The 18,301-nt window shown below is 52.6% G+C and overlaps 5 protein-coding genes across 5 annotated transcripts; 2 read left to right on the top strand and 3 right to left on the bottom strand.

Moving 5' to 3' along the window:
- Positions 1 to 1,841: 1,841 nt before the first annotated feature.
- LOC128854564 (feather keratin 1-like) lies at positions 1,842 to 2,762 on the bottom strand. Its single transcript, XM_054088537.1, has 2 exons — positions 2,639 to 2,762; positions 1,842 to 2,257 (listed from the first exon to the last, which is right to left on the bottom strand). The coding sequence occupies exons 1-2, from the start codon at positions 2,735 to 2,737 to the stop codon at positions 1,922 to 1,924; spliced, it is 435 nt and encodes a 144-aa protein (XP_053944512.1). The 5' UTR covers positions 2,738 to 2,762; the 3' UTR covers positions 1,842 to 1,921.
- A 1,663-nt stretch (positions 2,763 to 4,425) lies between these two features.
- On the top strand, positions 4,426 to 5,246 carry LOC128854559 (feather beta keratin-like). The gene has a single exon (XM_054088502.1). It carries the CDS (start codon positions 4,476 to 4,478, stop codon positions 4,788 to 4,790), a length of 315 nt encoding a protein of 104 aa, XP_053944477.1. The 5' UTR covers positions 4,426 to 4,475; the 3' UTR covers positions 4,791 to 5,246.
- Positions 5,247 to 7,889: 2,643 nt separating this feature from the next.
- On the bottom strand, positions 7,890 to 8,998 carry LOC128854609 (feather beta keratin-like). The gene is made up of 2 exons (XM_054088649.1): positions 8,823 to 8,998; positions 7,890 to 8,632 (listed from the first exon to the last, which is right to left on the bottom strand). Exon 2 carries the CDS (start codon positions 8,609 to 8,611, stop codon positions 8,297 to 8,299), a length of 315 nt encoding a protein of 104 aa, XP_053944624.1. The 5' UTR covers positions 8,612 to 8,632; positions 8,823 to 8,998; the 3' UTR covers positions 7,890 to 8,296.
- Positions 8,999 to 11,409: 2,411 nt separating this feature from the next.
- LOC128854608 (feather beta keratin-like) lies at positions 11,410 to 12,623 on the top strand. The gene is made up of 2 exons (XM_054088648.1): positions 11,410 to 11,529; positions 11,862 to 12,623. Exon 2 carries the CDS (start codon positions 11,883 to 11,885, stop codon positions 12,195 to 12,197), a length of 315 nt encoding a protein of 104 aa, XP_053944623.1. The 5' UTR covers positions 11,410 to 11,529; positions 11,862 to 11,882; the 3' UTR covers positions 12,198 to 12,623.
- Positions 12,624 to 15,315: 2,692 nt separating this feature from the next.
- LOC128854618 (feather beta keratin-like) lies at positions 15,316 to 16,590 on the bottom strand. Its single transcript, XM_054088715.1, has 2 exons — positions 16,461 to 16,590; positions 15,316 to 16,086 (listed from the first exon to the last, which is right to left on the bottom strand). The coding sequence occupies exon 2, from the start codon at positions 16,063 to 16,065 to the stop codon at positions 15,745 to 15,747; it is 321 nt and encodes a 106-aa protein (XP_053944690.1). The 5' UTR covers positions 16,066 to 16,086; positions 16,461 to 16,590; the 3' UTR covers positions 15,316 to 15,744.
- Between the last annotated feature and the right edge of the window lie 1,711 nt (positions 16,591 to 18,301).

Genomic DNA, 18,301 nt, shown 5'->3' with positions numbered 1-18,301 from the left:
ATGACAGCCATAAGTTTCCAGGGGCAGTGCTGGCAGTTGGACCTCTGTGGGTGAGGTTTCTGCCAAAGCCCCTTTCCCTGTCCCTGCTTTTGGGCTGCTGCATGTCTGGGGCTGAAGGATGAGTGTGGAGACAGGGCTGGCTGTTCCCAAGACAGCTGCCATTGGGGTGTCAGGGTGGACGTGTGTCATCTCACCCAGCTGGGTGCTGTAGCAGGTCTGTAAAGCCACCCAGCTCTGGAGAACTCGTGGCCAGTTCTTGGAGACACTCAACCTGCACCCGCTGCCTCTCCTTTCCCGAGTGTCTTCCTGCCTCCCAAACCTGTGTGGTCCATTTATCAGCATTCAGCACTCACCAGCTGATTTCTCAATCTTGTGTCCCAGTGTGGTGGAGGGAGAAGTTTAAGGGCAAGACTACAAAATATGCTTTGTTGGAGATTGGGACTGTGAAGGGAAGGACAAAAGGCAAAAAACCCCAAGAGATGCAAAGCAATCCACCTCCTCCTCACAACAGCAGAGCCATGTCCAGTCAGTAAACAAAGAGCAGCTACTTTGGAAAGACAAATCACAATTCATTGCTGAGGGTGATATTCTGTGATGTAGAATAGACCTTTGCTTGATTCAGGTAGCCTGTCCGGCTTGTGTCCCCTCCCCGGTGATTGCTCATCCACTTCCTTTGCTGCCAGTGCAGAGAGAGGGATTGAGCACACCCTCAGCGAGTCTGTGCGTGACACCAAGCTGAGGGTGCAGCTGATACGCCTGAGAGAAGGGATGCAATCCAGAAGGATCATAGCAGGCCTGAGAAATGGTCCCATGTTAGACTGAGCAACTTCAACCAAGCCCAGTGTAAAAGCCAGAAAGTCAACCGTGAACTGCGCTGCACTGAAATAGCATGGCCAGCGCATCGAGTGAGGCAATTCTCTACTTATAGTGCACCTTCGGGAGACTCCAGCGGAGCTCCATGTCCAGTCTCAGCAGAAGAAAGACTTGGACCTCTTAGAGCAGGTCCAGGGAAGGACGGATGAATCACCCATGCAACAAAGTAGGAGAAGGGCATTGGGGTCTTTCAGCCGGGAGAGAGGAAAGCTCAGGGGAGACATAACTTCAGCCTGTTCAGAGCTGATAAGAAAGACTGGGAGGGACCTTTTATCAAGGCCTGTATTGATGGGATGAGGAGCAACAATTTTGGACCACAATTTGGATTGCACTTAAGGAAGAAATTTATGATGCAGAATAAAGTCTGACACTGGAAAAGGTGTCCTGAAGAATGATGGTATCTTTGGATGTGTTCAAGGTGTGATGGAAATTTGTGAAATGTGAAGCAGTGACATATCTCCTTGCCCATGGCCAGAGACCTGGAAGAGAGGATCTTTGAAAGTCTCTTACAATCCACCCCACTCTATGATTTAAGGACAATGTGGTTCTACACTAAGGCAGCTACTGCGCTGTGTTCCTCCCTTGGAAAATGCTGTGGTCAGGATGCCTTCTCTGTCCTCTCCTGGGAAGGCAATGCCTGTGTCCTGTCAATCCCTCATTCCCCCATAATGACTTGTGTCACCATGTTGAGTTTTCTGAAGAAAAATAAAATCTGTGCCCAATGAAGTGGATGGTTGTCATTGAGGGACATCAGGAAATCCCATCCCGAATGAAAAAGGCAGACAATTTCAGGAATGAGAAGATCACTCCGTGCACGACCCGGAGTGATCTACACAAGCTTGTGTTGAAAATCACTGACAGAAGCATCCCTAAGGACCTCCTCCCAGAAACATCTCTGAGTGACATCACCTTCTCTGTACATCCTGGGAGAGGAGCTGCAGGGGAAAGAATGAGACAGTAGCGCAGGCTGGGATGCATCAGAACTTTAATGAGTCAAAGGAGGGAAACGAGGCCGATGTGAGTGGAGACCTCAGTGCAGGCAGTGGCTTTAGCAGGGGAGGCACCTGGTGCCACAGTAGCGGCTGCCGAAGCCGGACAAGCCGGAGAGTCCAAAGCCCCCAGAGTTGATGGGCACTCCCGCATCACTGAGGATGCTGCCAACAGCAGCGCCGGTGGAGTTTCCCACGGCGGTGTTCTGTGGGAAGGAGGTGAGGATGGGTCCGGGCAGGGTCACCACCACGGGAGAGGGCTGGATGACAACTCTGGAGTCCTGGCACTGCAGGGTACAGGGCTCATTGCAGCTGTTGGCCAGTGGGGTCGGGCCGCAGGGCTGGCAGGGCAGGCAGGTGTTGTAGCAGGACATGGCTTGGGGCTGGAGATGCACCTGGAGAGAGGTCAGGGGGAAGCAGAGCAGTGAGCTGGGGAAATGGGTGAAGAGCAGCCACTGTCAGACCACTGTGAGAGAGACAAAAGATGAGGTGGAGAAGGGAGCTTTTGGTTGTGTCGGGAGTCCAACTGGCTTCACCTTCCTCTCATCTTAAGAGACCCCTGACAAGAAGGCAAAGCCCAGGCAGATTGGAAAGTACCCATAAGACAAGAGACACCTCAACCAGACACCACCTTTCTCCTTCCAACATCTTCTGCCCTCTCCCTCTGCCATGACAAACATCCCCAAACTCAAGCACAGGACAAAAGGGGCAGGAACATGTTCAGAAATCCAGTGGAGGAAGAAGAAGAGATGGAAGAGACAGAGCATCGCACTCACCTTGTTCCCAAGGAGATGGAGGCAAGAGGAGTGGATGAGAGAGTGAGGAGAAGTACCTGCTTTTATACTGCTCCTGCACTGCCCCAGGCCACCACTCATTGCATGCAGGCAATAATTTTCCAGCAGAGTCACCTCCAAAACAAAATAGTCTCCTTGGTGGCACAGGTTGTGGTTTGTGTCCATCAATGCTCTCATTTCATTTCCTCGTTTCTGACATGCTTGGTCTGCAATGCAGTCTCCTTTCATGTGCCGGGATGAGAGTCCCCAGAATTTCCCACTCTGAAACACATCACTGAGACCCTGAGGCAGGAGGGGCTCCAAGAGATGGGGCTGTGAACCCTGGAGGGGAGAAGGCGCCGGGACGTGTTCTTAGCAATGAGGGGGACTCCTAGCCAGTGAAAGGACAGGAGGTGATTGACGTATGCTGAAATGTGGGAAATTCCACAAAAACATGGGAAAGTCTTTATTAGTATGAAGGTGGTCAAGAGGGGCTATGGCTGTCCAGGCAGACGGTGGGATTTCTAGGTTGTGGGTATGAGAACCTGACAGGGCTTGGCCCTCAGCATCCTCTCAAGTCTGACTCTGCTTTGGGCAGGAGAGTGGCACTCAAGGATCTCCAGGGCTCCCTTCCAGCCTCAAGGTACCAGAGATTGTGTCATGGGCAAAAGATGGGGGAGGCACAGCTGACCCTAAAAAGAACACGCTCCTCCTCTCCTTGGTCAGAGTTTGGGTTGCAGGGAGGAGCTCTCCTGAATGCTGTGTGCAGGGACTGAAAGGGGAGCAGAAGACATCTTCCTGGCAGCTGGGACTCATCCTTGGGTCCCATGCAGGACCATCTGGTCCCAGGCACTAAGGCTTCAGTGCACCTCCCTTCCTATACACGAATAGCCTGCCCAGCCTGGAAAAGAACCCAGCACCGCTGCAGAGGGAAGGAATATTTCTGCAGTGTCCTGTGCCTGGGGATGCTCGGAAAGTGGATGTAATTAGAGGGACAGAGAGTACAAAAGCAGCTCTCAGGTGACACCAGGGAGGTGAAGCACAACCCTGCCCTGGAGACATGGAGGGAATTGGGACTCATCCCGGGAGGACAAGGCAGTGCCTTTAGTCGACAAGATTCCTGGGAAAGACTCTCCCCACCTGTGGTGAATCACGCTCTCCTTTGGGGTTTGCCTCGTGTCAGGCTTTTGGGGCGAGGCCAAGGCAGGAGTGTGCACTGGCTGCAAACTCATGACAACACTGAGCTGAGTTCCCCTCCGGCAAGGGCACCTCCATGTCCCAAAAGGTAACCTGTGCCATCAGGGAGGCTGTTCTTTTGTGGAGGTGACTCTGCTGGAAAATTATTGCCTGCATGCAGTGAGTGTGGGCCTGGGGTGGTGCAGGAGCAGTATAAAAGCAGGCCCTTCTCCTCACTCTCTCATACACTCCTCTCGCCTCCATCTCCTCGGGAACAAGGTGAGTGTGAAGCACTATCTGTCTTCCTCCACCTCTTCCTCCTCAGGATTTCTCAGTGCACCTCCACTCCTTTGTCCTATGATGGATGAAGGGACTCCTTATCATGAGAAAGGGAAGGGAGCAAAAACTGTGACATGGAGATGGGCTGGGGCTTGGCTGAAGTGAGCACTGGGCTTGGAGAGACTCTCCTTGAGGTTTTCCCTTTTGTTGGGGAACTTTTTTATGATGGAAGAAGAAAACTTGAGTCTCCGTACAACAACTAAAGTTCTCATCTCCCACTCAGCCTGTCTTGCCTCTTTCCAGGTGGGAATACAGTCTGCTCTTCACTCAGCCCTCATGCTCTTTTCCCCTGTTTGTCTCCCAGGTGCATCTCCAGCCCCAAGCCATGTCCTGCTACAACGCCTGCCTGCCCTGCCAGCCCTGCGGCCCGACCCCACTGGCCAACAGCTGCAATGAGCCCTGTACCCTGCAGTGCCAGGACTCCAGGGTTGTCATCCAGCCCTCCCCGGTGGTGGTGACCCTGCCCGGACCCATCCTCAGCTCCTTCCCACAGAACACTGCCGTGGGAAACTCCACCGGTGCTGCCGTTGGCAGCATCCTCAGTGATGCGGGAGTGCCCATCAACTCTGGGGGCTTTGGCCTCTCCGGCTTGTCTGGCTTCGGTGGCCGCTACTGTGGCAGGAGATGCTTCCCCTGCTAAAGGTGCTGACCAGGGCCCTGGGGAAGGTGCCCATGGATGGCAGAGATGATCCCGCACTGGGGATGGAGCATAGGCTTGTTGCTTTGATAGGAGCTGAGCAACCCCAGCACTCCTTATAAAAGGTCGGGGTCAGCCTGGGCTCTCACAAAGCACGGCCCATGACTGCCTTTCCCCTCTGCCACTCTCTCCTTTCCCTCCTCTGTCCTTGTTCTGTTTTGCTCCCCTGGGCTGTGAGCCCCACCAAGCCAGCCTAGGGAGGACCTGCTTGCCCTACTGCCTTTGTGGGGCAGATAGGGAGGTGGATACCCGGTGGATAACTGTTGGATATCTTGTGGCTTCTCTGCCATAACCATGGGGCACGGATTCCTTTCTGCCCTTTGTGTTCTCTGCATTGGGTTTTCCACTCAGACACTTTCATTGTATTATTTTCACAAAATAAAGTTCTATTGCATCTCATCCGGTGCCTTTGACTCTTCCTTTTCTCTCCAGATGTTCCCCCTAGATGTTCAGGGACATAGAGGTTTCCCAGTGGTGGCTCTGGAAGCTTGGAGGCAGGGACAGTTTTGCAGTGATTGTCAAAGCATGCTTGCTTTGAGATGGGTTGGTCTGAATTCTTCTGCCCTCTGGTTTCTGTACTTGTCTAGTGGCAGGGAGTGCACTGGGATAGAACAATGCAATACAGCTCCGTCACTGCTTTCTCCTAGAGTTTTCTCAAGACTGGTGCTGTCCCTGTGGGCAGGTAGATCAAGAGAAGATGCAGGGCTCTAAGTTCGTAGCACAGTTCAATCTCTGCGCTGTTCTGCTGCAAGAAAGACTTCCTTTCCTTCTGCATGACTTATCATTTTCTTTCTTGAATGCCACGACAATCCTACAGACCCTTCTCCCCAGGCCGATATCTTCTACTTGCAATGCACATGCTCTACTTTTCTCCCCACACATCCTTCAGCTCCTGTCAAGCAGCAGCTCAAAAGCAGGGCCTGGGAAAGGTGCTTTTGCAGGAACCCCGTCCTAAGAGGTATGACTTCCAGCTCTTCTGCTGGACACCAAGGGCTGTCATCAACATCCTGGGCTGGATCAGCAGGACCTGACCTAAGAGACAGAAGGCAGTGACTGTGGCACTCTTCTCAGCACTCTCCTGATGTCATCTTGAACACTGATCTAATGCAAGAACGACCTTGACTGAGTGCAGTGATTTCAGCAGAGGCACGCAGGCAGATAAGTGTAGAAACCAGAGGGTACAAGAAATTCAGACCCATCCTGCTCAAACCAAATGTGTCTATAATCTCTGCACAACTACCCTACATCCAGGCTCCCAGAGCCACTGCTGAGTGATCTTTCCATCCTTAGAAGTCTTGGGGGAACATCTGGAGAGGATGTACAAAAATGATGACTTAGTGTCAACAGATGAGGAGAAAGCTGAGGTACTCAACAAAGTTTTGTCTCGCTCTTCACTGACAAGCCCTCTCCTCACTGCTCTAGGGTCAATGGCCAAGAAGATGGGGACCAACGGGGTAAAGTCCTCACTGTAGGGGAAGATCAGATTTGTGACCACCTGCGTAACCTGAACGTATATAAGTCTATGGGATCTGATGAGATGCAACTCAGAGTCCTGAGGACTTCGGCTGATGCGGTGGCTAAGCCACTCTCCATGATATTTGAAAAGTTATGGCAATCAGAAGAAGTCCTTGGTGACTGGAAGAAGGGCAATATTTTGTCCATTTTTCAAAAGGGTAGAGAAAATGACCCTGTGAACTACCAACCTGTCAGCCTCACCTCTGTGCCTGGGAAGATCATGGAACAGATCCTCCTGGAAGTTATGCTAAAGCATAAGGAAGACAGGAAGGTGATTTGAGAATGCCAGCATGGCATCACCAGGGGTAGGTCCTGCCTGACCAACCTAGTGGCTTTCTATGAGGGAGTGACCATAAGACTGGATATAGAAAAACCAATGGATGTTTTCTATGTGGGCCTTTGCTTGTGCACACTATCCCCCACAACACGCTTCTCTCTAAATTGGAGAGTTATGGATTTGATGGGTGGTCTGCCCAGTTGATAAGGAATTGGTTGGATGGTTACATTCAGAGATTAGTGGTCAAAGTTTTGACGGCCAGATAGAAATTCCTGACAAGTGGTGTCCCTCTGGGGTTTGTACTGGGAATAGTGGTGTGTAATGTTTCTATTGATGAGGTAAACAGCTAGATCGAGTGCACCCTCAACAAGTTTGTAGATGACACCAGGCTGAGTGCTGCTGTTGCCACACCAGAAGGACAGGATGTCATCCATAGGGATATGGACAAGCTGGAGAAGTGGGGCTGTGTGAAACTCATGAGGTTCAAAAAGGCTACATAAGAGGTCCTACACCTGGGTAAGGCAATCTGTGGTTTCAATACAGGATGGGAGACTATGTGATTTGGAGCAGCCTTGCTGAGAAGGACTTGGAGTGCTGAGTGATGAAAAGCTTGACATGAGCTGGCAACATGTGCTTGCAGTCCAGAAGGCCAGCTGTGTCCTGGGCTGCATCAAAAGAAGGGATTCTGCCCCTCTACTCTGCTCTCGTGAGACCCCACTTGGAGTCCTGTGTCCAGATCTGTACTCCTCAAAATAACCAGGACACAGAAATGTAGGAATGGGTCCAGAGGAGGCTACAAGGATGGCCAGAGCGCTGGAGCACCTCTACTATGAGAACAGACTGAGAGAGATTGGATTTTTCAGCTTGGAGAAGGGAAGGCTCCAGGGAGACCTTATAGTGGCCTTCCAGTATCTGAACAGGCTACAGAAAAGCTGAGGAGGGGTTCTTTGGGAGGGTCTGTAGTGATAGGACGGGGGGGGGGGGGGCGGCTTTAAGCAGAATAGAGGAGGTTTAAATTAGATATTAGGAAGAAATTCTTCACAACAAGATTGGTGACACCCTGGGCCAGGTTGTGCAGAGAAGTCATGGCTTCTCGCCATCCTTGGAGGTGTTCGAGGCCAGGCTGGAAGGGACTTGAGCAACCAGACCCAGGGTGAGGAGGTCTGAAACTGGATGGGCTTTAAGGTCCTTTATGACATAAATGATTCTAGGGTTATATGAAAAGGATGAGTAAAAGCCACGGGCTGGGATGCATCAGAATTTTATTGAGTGAAAAAAGTACAATGAAGTTATCTGAGTGGAGACCTCAGTGCAGGCAGCACAAAAGGGCATTGTTCGCTTCATTACTGTGGCAGAGATGCCACGAGGTGTCCATCTGCCTGCCCCACAGAGGGAGCAGGGCCAGCAGGTCCTCCCTAGACTGGCTTGGTGGGGCTCACAGCCCAGGGAGCACAAGAGAACAAGGACACGGGAGGGAAAGGAGAGAGTGGCAGAGGGGAAAGGCAGTCATGGGCCGTGCTTTGTGAGAGCCCAGGCTGACCCCGTCCTTTTACAAGGAGTGCTGGGGTTGCACAGCTCCTATCAAAGCTACAAGTCCATGCTTCATCCCCAGTGTGGGACCATCCTGGGATATTCCCCAGGGCCATGGTCAGCACCTTTAGCAGGGGAAGCATCTCCTGCCACAGTAGCGGCCACCGAAGCCAGACAAGCCGGAGAGGCCAAAGCCCCCAGAGTTGATGGGCACTCCCGCATCACTGAGGATGCTGCCAACAGCAGCACCGGTGGAGGATCCCACGGCGGTGTTCTGTGGGAAGGAGCTGAGGATGGGTCCGGGCAGGGTCACCACCACCGGGGAGGGCTGGATGACAACCCTGGAGTCCTGGCACTGCCTGAAACAGGGCTCATTGCAGCTGTTGGCCAGTGGGGTCGGGCCGCAGGGCTGGCAGGGCAGGCAGGCGTTGTAGCAGGACATGGCTTGGGGCTGGAGATGCACCTGGGAGAGAAGCAGGGAAGAAGTACGGCAAGGGAGATGGGTGTAGAGTGGCCTGTATCCACTCTACAATGTGGAAAATCCACCAGGATGAGAGAAGAGGCCGAGTTGTTGTGGCTCATGTTTTTCTCCTTCCATTCACCCCAAAAGAGTCCTTCCAGGAAGGACCAAGCCCAGGCAGATCCCTACCTACCCACAGCTCAGGGGACACCTCAGTCGCACCAAGATTCCATCTCACACCTTCTGCCCCTTTCCGTCTCCCATGACAAGCAGCCCCAAGACAAAGTATGGTACCAGGGGGAGGTATGACTTGAGAAACCCAGTGCAGGAAGAGGAGGAAGGAGAAGAAAAAGAGTAGGGGACAGGGCTTCAGACTCACCTTGTTCACAAGGCAATGGAGATGAGAGGAGTGGATGAGAGAGTCAGGAGAAGGTCCTGCTTTTATACTGCTCCTGCACTGCCCCAGGCCCCACTGAACACAGGCAGCAATTTTTCAGCAGACTCACCTCCAAAACAAAACAGCATCCTTGATGTCACAAGATTGGGTTTTGATGTCCATCAACCCTGCAATTCCATTTCCTAATGTCTGACGTGCTTGGTCTGCATTGCAGGCTCCTTTCATGTGCTAGGAGGAGAGTCACAAAGATTTCCTACGCACAATCATGTCCCTTTGGGCAGAAGATGCCTCCTAAGTAGTTGTGAGGTCCTGAACAAGTAGGAGATCTTGGCTTGGGGAGAATGGGCTTTAGGATTATCGTGGCTATCAAAGAAGACAAATGACAAGTTGTACACCTGGAAAGGAAGCATCTCTTGTAGCAGAACAGACTGGGAACTGAACTGTTCTTCAGGTCTCAGCTTCCTGATGAAAGGGACCAGGCTGTGTTGAGAAGCTCTGAATAAGCTCCAGGAAGTTAAAGAAATATTTCCCATCCCCCATCAGTTGGGACTCATTCCTAGTTCCCAGGCCACATGCCTTCTTGGGCATTAGGGCTTTAGCATGACCCTTTCCAATGCCCCAGAGATTTCCTCTGCCTGGAGGACAAGCCAACACTTTTGGTTAGATAAGGAATCTTGCCCAAACTGCCAAGCAGCAAGGGCTGCCAGGACCCTGCAGTGCCACACGCCTGAGGATGCTCAGGGAAGAGATGTCCTCAGAAGGGCCCTGGGTACAAACCCAGCCCTCAGACCACATCAAGGAGTTGATGAAAAGTTCTGAGTTACATTCCGGCCAGGGCAGCTCCATGTCTCCCCCAGGAAATCCATCACAGAATCATAGAATCACTAGATTGGAAAGGACCTACTGGGTCATTGAGTCCAACCATTCCTAATAATCCCTAAACCATGCCCCTCAGCACCTCATCTGCCCATCCTTTAAATATCTCCAGGAAAGGTGGCTCAACCACATCCCTGGGCTGCTGTTCCAGTGCCCGATGACTCTTTCCGTGAAGGATTTTTTTCTGATATCCAGCCTGAACCTCCCCTGGCGGAGCTTGAGACCAGTCCCTCTTGTCCTGTCCCCTGTCACTTGGGAGAAAAGGCCAGCTCCCTCCCTCCTCTCCACAACTTCCCTTCAGACAGTTGTAGAGAGCAATAATGTCTCCCCTCAGCCTCCTCTTCTCCAGGCTAAACAACCCCAGCTCTCTCAGCCACTCCTCGTAACCCTTGTTCTCCAGCCCCTCACCAGCTTTGTTGCTCTTCTCTGGACACGTTCCAGAGCCTCAACATCCCTCTTGTATTGAGGGGCCCAGAAATGAATACAGTATTCAAGGTGCGGTCTCACCAGTGCCGAGTCAGAAGGAGAATAACCTCCCTGGAGCTGCTGGTCACGCTGTTTCTGATCCAAGCCAAGATGCCATTGGCATTCTTGGCCAACTGGGCCACTGCTGGCTCATCATCCTCAAGCACTGGGCTGTACCCAAGTATGCAGCTCCTAGTCGCCCCAGAGGCTATTGCTCTCAGCTTGACCTCCTTGCCCAACACTCCCACAAATCAGCTGCTTTGCACAACAGGCATTGTGTTTTGGGCAACTGGACAGGAATCTGGGTGTGGTGCTGGTCAGGGTCTAAAGTGTGCGGCCAAAGCACGTGGTGGTCTGGGGAGAGCGGGAGGAAGAAGGCCCTGTCTGAGCCCCAACCCATCGCTCAGACAGTGAGGAGGGACTCAACTCCTCAGGGGCTGATGACGAATCACAGAGTTCAGGAGGGCAACATTCTCCTTCTGTAAGGCTGCTGGTGGCTCTGGTTGGGAACCCACAGAGACTGAGAAGAGAGGGCACAACTTTGCCAAAGAAACCAGCAAATCTCTCCCCAGAAGCGCAAATTTCCCTTGGGTGAAGGCATTAGAAAGCAGCAGCACAGCCCAACTACTTCTGGAATCAATGACCAGTGAGTGCTGGAGTAGCAAGGAGGCATACGGGGAGGGAGAAGGATGTGGCACATCCTCAGGCACAGGAGTCTTGGGGCACCCAGGAGAGGCCTCACTTGGTGGGAAAGAATGTGCACCCTCCTGCAAAGGGGGCTGGAAACAACCCTGGCAGATTTCCCCACCCCCACGTCCGATGTGTGCATGGGACTCCTGCAGCCCCTGGGGGCACATCTTCTGCCTGTGCTGACGTGTTCCTGACTGGGACATTCTTGGGCCTCTCCTCGCAGTACTTGAAAGGATCCTCCATGACCTAGTGGTCATCTCAGAAACAAGGAAATGGAATGGCAGCGTTGATGAAAACCAAACCACAACCTGTGCCACCAGGAAGGTGTTTTGTTTTGGAGGTCATTCTGCTCAAAAATTACTGCCTGCGTGTGGTGAGTGTGGGCCTGGGGCTGTGCAGAAGCAGTATAAAAGCAGGTCCTTCTCCTCACCTTGTCATCCACTCCTCTTGCCTCCATCTCCTTGGGAACAAGGTGAGTCTGAATCTCTTTCTCCTTCTCCTCCTGTGCATTTCTGAGCCCATACTGGCCTCTTTCTTTCACCACAGCTCTTCGAACTTTTTAGTAGGGAGAGGAGGGGATAATAGGTTGTGGCATGGTGAGAGGCTGGGGCTTCTTTGAGGTGTCTCTTGAGCAATGGGCTGGATGACACTTGACAGGGCTCTTCTGAGAGAAAGGAAAATCTGTAGGTCTCTCTGCATACCTCCACCTGTTGTCTGCAGTTTGTTTCTTGGATTCCTTGTGAAGTGGATACAGTATGCTTCTCACTCATCTCCCTGTCTACTTCCTCCCTGCTTCTCTCCCAGGTGCATCTCCAGCCCCAAGCCATGTCCTGCTACAACACCTGCCTGCCCTGCCAGCCCTGCGGACCAACCCCACTGGCCAACAGCTGCAATGAGCCCTGTTTCAGGCAGTGCCAGGACTCCAGGGTTGTCATCCAGCCCTCCCCGGTGGTGGTGACCCTGCCCGGACCCATCCTCAGCTCCTTCCCACAGAACACAGCCGTTGGATCCTCCACCGGCGCTGCTGTTGGCAGCATCCTCAGTGATGCGGGAGTGCCCATCAACTCTGGGGGCTTTGGCCTCTCTGGCTTGTCTGGCTTCGGTGGCCGCTACTGTGGCAGGAGGTGCTTCCCCTGCTAAAGCTGCTGACCATGGCCCTGGGGAAGGTCCCCATGGACACCCAAGATGGTCTTGCACTGTGGACGGATCATGGCCTTGTAGCTTTAATGGGAGCTGAGCAACCCCAGCACCCCTTGCAACGGGATGGGGCCAACCTGGGCTCTCACAAAGCACGGCCCATGACTGCCTTTCTGCTCTGCCACTCTCTCCTTTTCCTCCCGTGTCCTCGTTCTCTTGTGTTCCCTGGGCTGTGAGCCCCACCAATCCAGCCTAGAGAGGACCTGCTGGCCCTTTGGCCTTGTGGGACAAGCAGATGGACACCTGCTGGTATCTCTGCCACAGCCATAAGGTGAAGATTCCTTTCTACCCTTCGTGCTCTGTGCATTGAGGTCTCCACTCAAATAAATTCAATGTAGTCTTTTCACTCAATAAAACTGCTGCATCTCAGCCTGTGACTTTGACTCATGCTTTCCTCTCCAGATGTTCCCCCGTCCTGTCTAGGGACAGAGAGATCACTCAGCTGTGGCTATGGAAGGTGGAGGGGGGCGGGGCAGGATGTAGTTGTGCAGTGATTGTCAGCACAGGTTTCCTCGAGCAGGCTTGGTCTGAATTGCTTTTACCCTCTGGTTTCTACACTTTTCTGCCTGCGTGGGGTGCATGGAGATAGAACAACATAAACCAGCTCAGTCACTATCTCTTCTTTGCTGTCAACACCCTTTCTTTTCTTCCGTGAGCTTAGCATATTGGAGCACGTGGTCAGGAGGAGGTGGGATAAAGATGTTACTGTCAAGGCGGAGACAACAGCTTCCTAGAGAGCTCAGCAGAACCTGTCCTAACTTAGCTTTGAGGTTTAGAGGTGTGGGATGAGAAGACCAGGTGGAAAACAAAAGCCTGAGAACAGCATGGGGATGTATGTCCACTGCAGCTTTGAGAAAACATTGTCCCAGCAGATGGGGTCCACAGGTCCTCTGGTCACTGGACAGTAGCCAGTGCTGAGATGCTTTTGGCAGGCTTGAGTTTCTGAGCAGAGAGCACTGAAGAGAGCTCCTTCCCATGACTTGTGTCCTCAAATGGGAAGCTGAGCCTCTCCTCCTCCTTGCTGGCCCTTTCCCCACTGGGCAGAGGCCAGAAAGGCTGTCCTGGGACCATGGGATCAGAGCATAATCAAGTTGGGAAGGACCTCCAGAGGCCATTAGGTTGTTCCCCTTGCTCCAAGCTCAGTCAGCTATGAGCGTCCAAGGACAGATACTGCACAGCCTCCCCAGGCAATCTGTTCACTGCTTGATGCTTCTTTTCGGGAAAACCATTTTCCTCCTATTGAGTCCAAACCTTTCATCTTCCAACTTGAGCCCAGTGTTTTGAGTCCCCCAAGAACACAATACCACAGTGTTTGCCTCTATCTGTCTTGTATAGGACCTCATGAGAGCTACTCCAAAGCTGCTCTTTAGTCATCTATGAAAATCTCTTTACACTCAGAGAGCCCAATCTCCCAAACCTTTTCTCCCCAAACAAAATATTAAGTCCCTCCACATCCCTGAACACCCTCTTGTGTACTCCACTTGGTCAAGGTCATTCTTGCATTACAGCAGGGTTTGAGAAGCCATCAGGCGAGTGCTGAGCAGAATGGGATAGTCGCTGCCTTCCTACCTCAGGTCCTGCTCATTTTGCCCAGGGTGTTGATGGTGGCCCTCAGAGTCCAGGAGCAGTGCTGGCAGTCACACCTCTTTGGATGGGGTTCCTGCCAAAGCCCCTTTCCCTGGCCCTGTTTTTGGGCTGTTGCTTGTCAGGGGCTGAAGGATGTGTGGGAAGTAAAGTAGAGGATGTGCATTGCAAGCTGAGGATGTAGCCTGTGGCAAAGGAGCTGTGGTATTGTTGCGGCAGTCAAGGAAGACAGATGACAAGTCGTACAGCTGGAAAGGAAGCATCTCTTGCAGTAGAATACACTGGGGACTGAAGTGTGGTACGGTCTTAGATTCCTGAACCTCCTCTTGATTGATCTGCCCTCAGAGTCAGATTCAAGCTTGTGAAAACACTTGGCCTGTAGAAGGGAATGGACACACAGGCTTCAACTTCCTGGCCAAAGGTACCAGGCTGTGGTGAGGAGCTCGCGTGAGTAAGCTCCACGGAGGGACTGAGAGCTTGCAGTCCTCCACCAGCTGGGACTCATTCCTGACTTCCAAGCCATACGTCTTCTCTTGGCATTATGGCTTTAGCATGCCCCTTTCCCACGCCCCAGAGGATTCCTCTGCCTGGAGTAAAACCCAACATGTTTGGCATGGTAAGGAACCTTCCCCGAACCTCCCAAGGAGCAGTGCCACATGCCTGAGGATGCTCGGGCAGGGGATGCACTCAGAAGGGAGTTGGGTACAAACCCAGCCCTCAGACCACATCAAGGAGGGGATGAGCTTCCCTGCCCTGCAGACATGGAGACAGATAGGATGTGTCCCAGCATAGAAGGCAATGCTTCTTCAAGTCAAGCTTCTTCAAGCCAAGCTTCTTCAACAGACTCTTGATACTCATGGCAACACGTTCTCATTTTGGATCAGTTGTGGTTTGGCCTTTTGGTATGAGGCCAAGCCAGGAGTATGAACAGTTCACAGGCCCGTGTCCCACACAGGGCAGAATTCCCCTGCAGCCATGGCAGCTCCATGTCTCTCCCATAAAAACCACCATCCGCCTTCAGGCTGTACCCAAGTATGCAGCTCCTAGTAGCCCCAAAAGCCATTGCTCTCAGCTTGACCTTCTTGCACACACTCCCAGACCTCAGGTTGTTTGCACTACAGATATCATGTTTTGGAAACCTGGCCAGGAAATTGGGAATGAACTTAACCAAGAGCAGTGAGTTCAGCACAGGGTGTCCAGGATGGTGAGGAGGTTTGAGCCCTTGGGTGGGGAACTGAGGTTTAGGAGATTGGACTCTCTGAGTGTTAAGAGAAGGGTTTGTGGCAGGACAAAGATTAGCTTTGGAGTAGCTAAAGTATCCCGCAAGACAGACCCAGGCTCAGTGCTGTGGCACTGTGTGGTTGGAGGAATTAAAACATTGGGCTCACTTTGAAAGATAAGAATTTTGACTGCATAGGAGGAAAATGGTTTCCCCAAGAGGAACATCAAGCAGTGGAACAGAGTAAAACGCACGGGCTGAGATGCATCAGAACTTTATTAAGTGAAAAGCGTACAATGAAGTTATCTGAGTGGAGACCCCAGTGCGTGGAGCACAAAGGGTAGAAAGGAGTCTTCACCGCATGACTGTGGCAGAGATGCCACCGGGTGTCCATCTGCCTGCCCCACAGAGGCAGTAGGGCCAGCAGGTCCTCCCTAGGCTGCTTGGTGGGGCTCACAGCCCAGGGGAGCACAAGAGAACAAGGACACGAGAAGGAAAGGAGAGAGTGGCAGAGGGGAAAGGCAGTCATGGGCCGTGCTTTGTGAGAGCCCAGGCTCAACCTGTCCTTTTGCAAGGACTTCTGGGGTTGCTCAGCCTCTCTCAAAGCTACAAGGCCATGATCCTTCCCCAGAGTGAGATCATCTTGGATGTCTGTGGAGACCTTCCCCAGGGCCACGGCCAGTAGCTTTAGCAGGGAAAGCACCTCCTGCCACAGTAACGGCCGCCCAAGCCGGACAAACCAAAGCCAGAGAAGCCAAAGCCCCCAGAGTTGATGGGCACTCCCGCATCACTGAGGATGCTGCCAACGGCAGCACCGGTGGAGTTTCCCACGGCGGTGTTCTGTGGGAAGGAGCTGAGGATGGGTCCGGGCAGGGTCACCACCACCGGGGAGGGCTGGATGACAACTCTGGAGTCCTGGCACTGCCTGAAACAGGGCTCATTGCAGCTGTTGGCCAGTGGGGTCGGGCCGCAGGGCTGGCAGGGCAGGCAGGTGTTGTAGCAGGACATGGCTTGGGGCTGGAGATGCACCTGGGAGAGAAGCAGGGAAGAAGTACAGCAAGGGGGATGGGTGAGGAACAGCCTGTATCCATTCCACAGTAGGGAAAATCCATCAGCACAATAGAAGAAGTCGAGTTGTTGTGGCTCATGTGTTTTTCCTTTCCTTCAGCCCAAAAGAGTCCTTCCAGGAAGGACCGAGCCCAGGAAAATCCCTACCTACCCATAGCTCAGGGGGCACCTCAGCATATCTATGCCTCTCAATCCCACACATTCTGTCCCCTTCCCTCTCCCATGACAAGCAGCCCAAACCCCAAGCACAGGGGAAAAGAGGCAGGGATGTGTTGAACAATCCAATAGAGAAGGAAGAGATAGACAAGAAGGAGGGGACAGGGCTTCAGACTCACCTTGATCCCAAGGAAAAGGAGGCGAGAGGAGTGGATGACAGACTGAGGAGAAGGACCTGCTTTTATACTGCTCCTGCACCGCCCCAGGCCCACACTCACTGTGCACAGGCAGTAATTTTTCAGCAGAGTCACCTCCAAAACAAAACAGCCTCCCTGCTGGCACAGGTTGTGGTTTGGTTTCCATCAACGCAGCCATTTCATTTCCTTGTTTCTGACAGGCGTGGTGTGTGACACACGCTCCATTCCTGAGCTGGAGTGAGAGCCCCAAGGAATTCCCCATCAGAATTATGTCCCTGTAGGCAGAAGATGACTCCTAAGTGGTCATGACATCCCAAACAAGTAGGGGATATTGGCTTGGGGCAGTGGGGCTGTGAGATTTGCGTGGCATTCAAGGAAGACAAATGACAAGTCGTACATCTGGAAAAGAAGCACCTCTTGCAGCAGAAGAGATTGGGGACTAAACTGTGCTACAATCTTAGAGTCCGAGAACGTCCTCCAGACTGTCCATCGGGAGCAAAATCAATTTTGGGGAAAGACTTGGCTGATAGAACGGGATGACCATACAGAACTCATCTCCTTATCCAAGGGGACCAGGCTGTATTGAGGAGCCCTCCTGAACGCTCTGTGTTGGGAAGAAAGGTTGCCGTCCTCAGTCAGGACCCCATGACCCAGGGGAAGTGTACAATGCTATCTTGGACGGGGCCTTGAGCAGCCTGACATAGTTGGAGGTGTCTCTCTCCATGGCAGGGGAGTTAGAATTAGATGGTCTTTAAGGTCCCTTCAAACTCAAACCATTCTATGATTCTCTGATTCCTCTGCCTGGAGGAAAACATAACACTTTTGGCAAGGTAAGGAACCTTCCCTGACCTCCAAAGGAGTGAGGGCTGCCAGGACCCTGCAGTGCCACACGCCTGAGGATGCTCAGCGAGGGGATGTGCTCAGAAGGGCCCTGGGTACAAACCCAGATCTCACACCACATCAAGGAGGTGATGAACTTCCCTGCCTGCAAACATGGAGGCAAATGGGAAGCGTTCCAGCAGAGAGACAAAATGCCTTCAGTAGGCAAGATTCCTGGGACAGACTCTCCCTACCCCTGGGGAATTACCCTCTCATTTTGGGCAGTTAGTGGATCATCCTTTTGGAATGAGGCCAAGCCAGGACTACGTGCTGACCACAGGCCTTTATACTGCTTTCATCTGAATTCCCCTCCAGCAAGGGCAACAGCATCCTTTCTTCAGGAAAATCATCTTCCACAACTGGGCTGTACCGAATATACAGCTCCTACCAGAACCAATGGCCATTGCCCTCAGCTTGACCTCCTTGCCCAACACTCCCACAAATCAGCTGCTTTGCACAACAGGCATTGTGTTTTGGGCAACTGGACAGGAATCTGGGTGTGGTGCTGGTCAGGGTCTAAAGTGTGCGGCCAAAGCACGTGGTGGTCTGGGGAGAATGGGAGGAAGAAGGCCCTGTCTGAGCCCCAACCCATTGCTCAGACAGTGAGGAGGGACTCAACTCCTCAGGGGCTGATGACGAATCACAGAGTTCAGGAGGGCAACATTCTCCTTCTGTAAGGCTGCTGATGGCACTGGATGGGAACCCACAGAGACTGAGAAGAGTGGGCACAACTTTGCCAAAGAAATCAGCAAATCTCTCCCCAGAAGCGCAAATTTCCCTTGGGTGAAGGCATTAGAAAGCAGCAGCACAGCCCAACTACTTCTGGAATCAATGACCAGTGAGTGCTGGAGTAGCAAGGAGGCATATGGGGAGGGAGAAGGATGCGGCACATTCTCAGGCACAGGAACACTGGAGAACCCAGGAGAGGCCTCACTTGGTGGGAA

The sequence above is a fragment of the Cuculus canorus genome, chromosome 25, assembly GCF_017976375.1.
Source record: "Cuculus canorus isolate bCucCan1 chromosome 25, bCucCan1.pri, whole genome shotgun sequence".
Lineage (NCBI taxonomy): Eukaryota > Metazoa > Chordata > Aves > Cuculiformes > Cuculidae > Cuculus > Cuculus canorus.
Note: the sequence above shows the minus strand (reverse complement) of the source record. Positions and strands in the feature narration are given on the sequence as shown.

What these genes read in the sequence shown, in the direction of transcription:
- LOC128854564 (XM_054088537.1), bottom strand. Translation starts at nt 2,737, where the DNA reads ATGAGTGGTGGCCTGGGGCAGTGCAGGAGCAGTATAAAAGCAGGTACT. An exon ending in TCCATCTCCTTGGGAACAAG is followed by an intron (nt 2,258 to 2,638) that starts GTGAGTGCGATG and finishes ACCTCTCTCCAG; the next exon opens with GTGCATCTCCAGCCCCAAGC.
- LOC128854559 (XM_054088502.1), top strand. Translation starts at nt 4,476, where the DNA reads ATGTCCTGCTACAACGCCTGCCTGCCCTGCCAGCCCTGCGGCCCGACC.
- LOC128854609 (XM_054088649.1), bottom strand. Translation starts at nt 8,611, where the DNA reads ATGTCCTGCTACAACGCCTGCCTGCCCTGCCAGCCCTGCGGCCCGACC.
- LOC128854608 (XM_054088648.1), top strand. Translation starts at nt 11,883, where the DNA reads ATGTCCTGCTACAACACCTGCCTGCCCTGCCAGCCCTGCGGACCAACC.
- LOC128854618 (XM_054088715.1), bottom strand. Translation starts at nt 16,065, where the DNA reads ATGTCCTGCTACAACACCTGCCTGCCCTGCCAGCCCTGCGGCCCGACC.